Genomic DNA, 6,962 nt, shown 5'->3' with positions numbered 1-6,962 from the left:
TTAAATATAATAACAAACTAATTTTTTAATAAAAATAATAATATATTATTATCAAAGTAAATTTTAGGAATTTAAAATGAGAAGACTTTCTCCATCTTTCGTGATTGATCATAGTCATAAAAAATTAAAAATAAATTACTATTTAAGTAATTTATTTTGTGAAAATTAATTATTTAGTTCATATTTTTAAAAGCTTAATTAAAACATTTTATATTTTATAAAATTAAACTCTTTAATACTTTATTAGATTTTTATTAAAAAAAATACTAATCAACTTATTTTAGCCTTAGTTAAATGGCTAAATAATCTCACTAAATAATATAAATAGTTAAAATTATAAAAATTAAATAATACGAATACTAAGAATAAAATAAGTTAGGTTTTAAAACAATAACATTTTAATTAGGCTTTAAAAATTAGGATTAAGTAATTAATTTTGGTAAATTAAGAAAGCTTATAATAATTTACCCAAAAAATTAATGGGGGCTACGTAGTGTCACGAGGCCACATCCTGGACCGGATAGTAGTCCCGTGTGGCGCCTAGACTTCCACTCAATCTAGGCCAGCCTATTCGAATTCAAGGATTTTTCCCCTTATAGAGGATTTTCAATATCCTTATCGAGGGTCTCTCACGTATCTAGCTTAGTCATTGAGCACTGATATTCCTTATAGCACGATGTCGCCCTTCATCGTGTATATCCATAAGCATGTTCCGAAAGCAAGGCAATAAGCACCATCTGACCTGTTGGCTGAACCCAAAACCAATATATAATATTTGTTCCCCTATACTGAGTAGCATCATTGGCCCTTATACTGAGTAGCATCGTCGGCCTTATATAGAAACATCGAGCCTCGGAGACACGCGTACTACAAACCCCTCGACCTTGTAATGTCCATTAAGCTCCTTCTTCATGAAAACACTGAGCTCCTATCTCATGAGAGCACGATGTCCGTCGCCTAGTAATAAGTACACAGGGAGTTCACTTAAAGTCACGCCCTTGTGCCAGTGACCCCGAGATGGTGGAGAGCTTGACACCAAACTTAGCAATTAGTTGTACCCAATCGTGCTCACCAGTAGCCAACTAGTCACACCCGATCTCTGGGAGGAGGAGACATAGTATGTCTCTGTGGGCTTTACACTTTTTCATATTTATAAAAGTATACACCAAAATTATCATTCTCTTCAATTGTGCTCTTACACCTGCGGCTTGACTGGGTTTGGCCACTACTCGCGGAGCAGGGCAACGTGCTGTCCCCCTTACAAGTAGCGCTCGGGTCGGGCGATAAGTTGCCATCAATCATCGGCTGCGCCTGGCCTTTCCTGACCTCCACTTCCACCGTTTAAGCTCCAGTGAACTCTATCTCGCCTGGAAATCACGCGAAGAGAGAGAAAGGTGAGGACACCGAGACTGCCAGCCATTGTTCCTCACTTTTTTGCCATCGCCAATACCTCCGTGCACCACCCCATCCACCGACATTGCGGTTTCCCATTTCTCGCATTTTCTCTGTTATCTCGCTCTTCCCCAAAGCCATTTCTCATCTGGTACTGTTTATTTATTTATTTTCAATTTTCTTTCCTTTGTTTGGCTGCTGGGAAAATTTGGTTGTGCCCCTGCTTTCCGAGTAATAATGAGATTGATATTTGCATTTCCTTACTTCTGTCTTAGTTTATAGCCTTTTTTGCATCCAATTTGCTCTGGAATGACTCCCTTTTGCACTTCATGACTAAATTTTAGTGGACGCATATCTATTAAAAATAATTTCACTTTGAAAATTGCTGTGGAATTTGTTTAATCTGTGAGTCTACCCTTTTCATTTGTTGTTGTTTATATTTTTGGATACCATTTTTATGAATTTGAAGCTAAATTGTAAGTTCTTATAATGATTTGTTTAAATTCTTGTTCAAATTCTGCTATCTACTGTTAATTCTTCTCTGAATTCTTGTTTTTAGTTGGGTTATCTGTTGTGATTTGTTTTTATTTATACTATGGCATCTATTGGAATTGGGCTTTGGGATTGGACTGGGTGGGAGAGAACTAGTTGCTTAGCCTCAATACCCTGTCATTTCCAGCACATTGCTGGTATATTCATGAATATGAGTTCAGGTTATTTGTAGCTATGATACAGACTACAGAGTGTCCTCTTATTTGCCAACTGTTCATGTTATTACCAATTGTTTCCTGCTGAGCAAGATAATGATGTGCTAAAGAATGCATATTGGTGTGGATTATACATCCCGTGTTTTTTTTTTTTTTTGGGCACAGGGTGTTAATTCTTGATGAGCAGCAGGGTGTTTGGACAATGTATGTGATAAGTGTGTTTTTAAGGTTCATAATGGGAATAAAAGGCCAGTTGAATTCTTGGCCAATAACTAATTATGTATATTTTTTGATTGAGGTAGAATCTAGAGGTTTTTTGAGAACTAATGGGTGCTAGTGGTACTTGAATTTGTTTTATATTCTCTTGGAATATATTCAATTATTAATTTTCTGTTTGGGAATGAAAATGAGGGAGCAAAGAAAATAAGAGAGGAAAATATGAAAAGATTTCTTCATTTATTGTCCCTCATCTTGTTTGGATCTTATTTTCTCTCCAAATTGGAGAGTCTCAAATTAGGTGGGCCCAAGGGAAAAGTTGAGTTTATTTTCCTCCTACTTTCTCAAAAAACAGAATTCTCTTTCCTCTTCTTATTTTTCCACTTATTATTTTCCTTCCCTCCATACTTTCCACCCTCCCAAGAAAGTGTGGGTCTCCTTAATCTGCATGGGCAGAAAAGTTCAGTTTCAGTTGAACAAACCGACCTAACCCAACTCACAATTTTGCTGTCAGATCGGATTGTAGTGCAAATCCTCAACCAAATGAGGTAGGGTCGGATTTCAAGTTGATTAGGAGAGTCCTATACGGTGCCTTTTTTTCTTCATTGGTTTTAAGTGCAAGGAAAAATCCTTTGAATAAGAATGTGTTATCCTCCCTGTTTGATAAAATTCCTATGAAAGAGAATGACAAAGTGGTGAATTGTGATTGTTTGCATTCTTACCAGTCATTCTCAAAGCTTGAAATGTTATCTTATGGGCTTGTAAATTTTATGTTTCTATATCATACGCCATATTTCCATTAGGTTTAGGTACTTGTCATTGAAAAGCTCTGTCTATTTTTTAGTGATATTGAACTTTGTCAGCATGACAATCAAAATTAAAAAGTAAGCCATTTTCTCAAAAAAATGTTTTATGCAGAGAAGTTATTTTCTGAAGAACAAATGGACCTAAGTATAATTTTCTAACATCACTTTTTCGCTTTAAGCTTCCATATTTATAAAGTCATAGGCTATAAATCATACCATTGTCTTGTGAAGGCATGTCTCACCTTTGCCAATGATCTTTCATGAGCATTTTTCCTAGAGGTAAAACTCCATGGTTTCAGCCAAGCTACTAGCTGAATTTCATAGAACCTCAATAATCTGATCTATCTTCATATGCTTAAATTGAATTAAAAGGAAAAGAATTCCAATATGTTAGATGTATTTAAGATTTCAGAAAAAATATTATTAAAAGATAATATTGCAAGTGTAGTTCATTATTTTTTATTAGCTTAGTTGGCTATATTAACAGCCCCAAAACTCCTATAACATTTTTTGAGCATGAAAAGTGTAGTGATAGCATCAATGTAGCAAATAGAAACTGTCTCTCATTGTCACTTTTTCAGCACATGAAATGGCCTATTTAGAACAAAATCGAAAAATGAGATTTCTTTTTCAACTTGTTAATATATCACCTTCTTCTTCTTCTTCTTACTCTTTCTTATTATCTCCTTGGTTTTGTTTACTCCAAAGAATTTTATGTTTGAATTTCAAAATTCATTGGGGTCAATTTTGTGGTTTGCTCAACCTGTAGTCCCTGCCTTTAGGAGAAGTGGAAGGACTTCAGAGGAGGGGTGCCCTTTGCCCTAGGAAATAAGTAGCTTCATCACCTTGAAATCTTTTTTTTTTTTTTAACTTGATAAAAAATTTATTCAATTTTTAATTTTAATTATAAATTTGATAAATTTTGCTTTAATTATGTGATTGAATCTACCTTTATTTTTGGTGGGTAAAGAGAGGAAGATGGAACCAGAGGTGATGAAAGCGGAGCTAGTGTTGCCAACACATTTGAGCTTCAAGAGGGTACAAATGTACGAGAAGTACCCAAAAGGCCAAGCAAGAGGTCGCCATTGGAAACATCTAAAGCAGATTCTTCAGGCTGAGAATTTCCAAAACTACCTTGCTGATGAACCCAATTGTAATCTTAGTAAAACAATTCCTATTCTCTCTTTTTTCTTTTTAAAAAAAAAAATTTAATTTTTTCTCAAGGTGATAATTTTAAAGATTTTTAACATTTGAAACATGGTAAAAATATAATTTTAACATTTGAGGCTTGATAGTTATATTCTCTAGTTTCTTGTTGGTACTTAGTATTGATTTCAATTTCTGCTTTAATTTGGACTTTATATGTCTTTCCACATTGCAGATGTTAATATTGAGTCCTCACCCTCAATGCATCCATGCAAGAGAATCTGTGACATAACTGGATTTGAGGTATGTGTATGTGTCTATTGAGAAGTTTTTTGGACATCAGATTCATTCAAGGATTATTTGTGGCACATTGATTAATGGTAGAACCAATCTTTGTTTTTGTAATTTGTTTTGATATTTTCCATGGGTGAATTCAGTTCAGCCACTGATGGAAATTCAATGAATCAAAAGAGGATAAGTATCATTCAAGTTTAGAAACATTCATGTGAGTTCACCATATTTTTGGTTTATGGTGGTCAATTAGTGTAGTATTGGTCTGATGATGATGATGATGATGATGATATATATATATATATATATATATATATTCTTTTTTACTTAATTGACAATGGCAATTTTAATTTTGAAGCATCATATTCATAGGACATCCTACAGCGCATTGTTTCACGTCCTCAACTCTCTTATATTTGAAGAACTCATGACCCAGAAAGCATAGATTCAGTTTCCTGATTCAAGAGATGTACTTTAGTCATTGTGGATTGAGCTTGGAGCCTTAGCTTGTGCTCAGCTTGTTTAGCTTGCTTTATGCAATTGGAAGTAATGAGCCTAGTTTTAACTATTCTTGGATATCTCAATTTCATATGTGCCATGACATAGACACGTCTGGCTATTTATTTGCTCATGCAACCCTTCTGTTCATTTTTTTCAGCCATTTTTTTTTCTTCAAATTGTCATTATATTATTATTTTGCAGGCACCTTACTTTGATCCAAGAACCAACCTGCGCTATGCCAGTGCTGATATCTTCAAGATTGTAAGATCACTTCCAAGTGAATATGTGCAGAGGTATCTGGCACTGAGAAATGCAGCAGTTGTTCTGAAATGAAGCATTCGCCGGAAACAATGATGTAATGCATAGAAAATGAACAGGATGAGTTACTGTAGCACTTGCAGAATTTGAAAGATTGTTCTTTTTTTTTTTTTTTGCGATCAATCAACACATTCATGTAAATTTCACTGTGATCAGAGAGCTTTATTCACACATATCTACAATCACTAATTAAATTTATTGTCAATTTACAAAAGTAAAAACTTGTAAAAAATAAATTATTACGAAAACATTCAAAAATTCTCTTGAAATAAAAATGAAGAGATTCAAACGATTAAAAAAAAAGTTTCATTCAATAAAAAAATTGCAAGAGAAGTATTTATAAACAAAACAAATCAAAATACTTTTTTAATTTCTAATAAACTTTGCCTTTTCTAATTAAGTTTTATCTATCATAAATTAAATTATTTATTATAACACTGAATTAGATGAGCATCGATAGCTTCTATTGCATCAAAATAATAAGAATTTTGAAAAAAAAAAAAAAAACACATTTACAGAGCATCTCCAGCAAATAGGGGTGGTCACGGTTCAGGAACCACCGGTTACGGTTCCTGAACCGCCGATTCAGGTTCAATGAAATCATGAACCTGAACCAAACCATCATGGGACGGTTTGGAAGACGGTTCATAAACCGCCGGTTCCAGTTCGAGCCCTGATTTAAAACAGTTTAAAGGACGATTCGAAAAATAACGGTTCAATACGGTTTGGAAGGGTTTAGGGGCAGTATAAGAGCGACTTAAAGGAAAAAATTAGAGAAAAATTTTATTGATTTAGAATTTAAGTTATATTTATAAAAATATTTTATTTTTTCTTAGAAAATTTTCAATCAAAATAAAATAAGAAAAAAAAAAGAATGAAAATGACTTATTTTTAAGAAAAATTTAATAAGCAAAGACTTGAACTTATTAAAAAACTAGAGATGTAATTAATTTTTTTTAAATTAAAAAAAAGTAAATGAACTTAATTTTGCCTATGTATTCCTTTAGGATTTAGGGGAATCAAAATTTTCAGTTATAAAATAATAACAGAGTAATTGAGATAGTAGTAAAAATTTCAGTGAACATATAAAATAATAAAGTAAGGGAATTGTGAGAGTACTGAGAATTAAAAGAAGTATAGAAAATAATTATTTAGAAAATTTGAAAGAAATTGAAAAACTATTAAGAATTAAAGAGAGTGTAAAGAATAATTGTGTTGAGAATTAATGATATATATATATATACTCCACTCTTAATTCATTTATATATATATATGTATAAATGAATTAAGAGTGGAATAAGGTATTTATTGAATTTTTTTGTATTTAAATCGCCAGTTTAGTCTGGTTCGAAACCGCCGGTTCACGATTTCTAAAAAATATGAACCTGAACCAAACCATAGAAGGACAGTTTTGGTCCGGTTCGAAACTAGTTTCGATTTTGACCGGTTTCGATCTAGTTTTGACCGAACCAATTTCGATTCTATTCCGGTTTGAAACCGAACCGTGGCCACCCCTACCAACAAATATAAGTAAATGTATCTTTAAGATTTGTTTTTATTATTTTATAAATAGGTCTGACTGGGC

The 6,962-nt window shown here is 33.0% G+C and overlaps 1 protein-coding gene across 3 annotated transcripts; it reads left to right on the top strand.

The window, feature by feature from the left end:
- The first annotated feature begins 1,127 nt into the window (after positions 1 to 1,127).
- LOC110667155 (protein EIN6 ENHANCER) lies at positions 1,128 to 5,550 on the top strand. Of its 3 annotated transcripts, none has more exons than XM_058146355.1 (4): positions 1,128 to 1,394; positions 4,092 to 4,274; positions 4,503 to 4,570; positions 5,261 to 5,550. In XM_058146355.1, the coding sequence occupies exons 2-4, from the start codon at positions 4,100 to 4,102 to the stop codon at positions 5,390 to 5,392; spliced, it is 375 nt and encodes a 124-aa protein (XP_058002338.1). In that variant the 5' UTR covers positions 1,128 to 1,394; positions 4,092 to 4,099; the 3' UTR covers positions 5,393 to 5,550. The 3 variants fall into 3 exon arrangements, with proteins under 3 accessions (XP_058002338.1, XP_021683590.1, XP_021683591.1); XM_021827898.2 differs by having other exon boundaries at positions 1,134 to 1,543; XM_021827899.2 differs by lacking the exon at positions 1,128 to 1,394 and adding an exon at positions 1,589 to 3,953.
- Positions 5,551 to 6,962: the final 1,412 nt, after the last annotated feature.

The sequence above is a fragment of the Hevea brasiliensis genome, chromosome 1 (genome assembly GCF_030052815.1).
Source record: "Hevea brasiliensis isolate MT/VB/25A 57/8 chromosome 1, ASM3005281v1, whole genome shotgun sequence".
NCBI lineage: Eukaryota > Viridiplantae > Streptophyta > Magnoliopsida > Malpighiales > Euphorbiaceae > Hevea > Hevea brasiliensis.
The sequence above is the reverse complement of the archived record's forward strand: the minus strand, read 5'-3'. Positions and strand labels throughout refer to the sequence as shown.

Excerpts from the sequence above, each read along its gene's own strand:
- LOC110667155 (XM_058146355.1), top strand. The coding sequence starts at position 4,100 with ATGGAACCAGAGGTGATGAAAGCGGAGCTAGTGTTGCCAACACATTTG. Across the intron at positions 4,275-4,502 it reads CCTTGCTGATGAACCCAATT|ATGTTAATATTGAGTCCTCA; the intron begins GTAATCTTAGTA and ends TCCACATTGCAG. Across the intron at positions 4,571-5,260 it reads GTGACATAACTGGATTTGAG|GCACCTTACTTTGATCCAAG; the intron begins GTATGTGTATGT and ends ATTATTTTGCAG.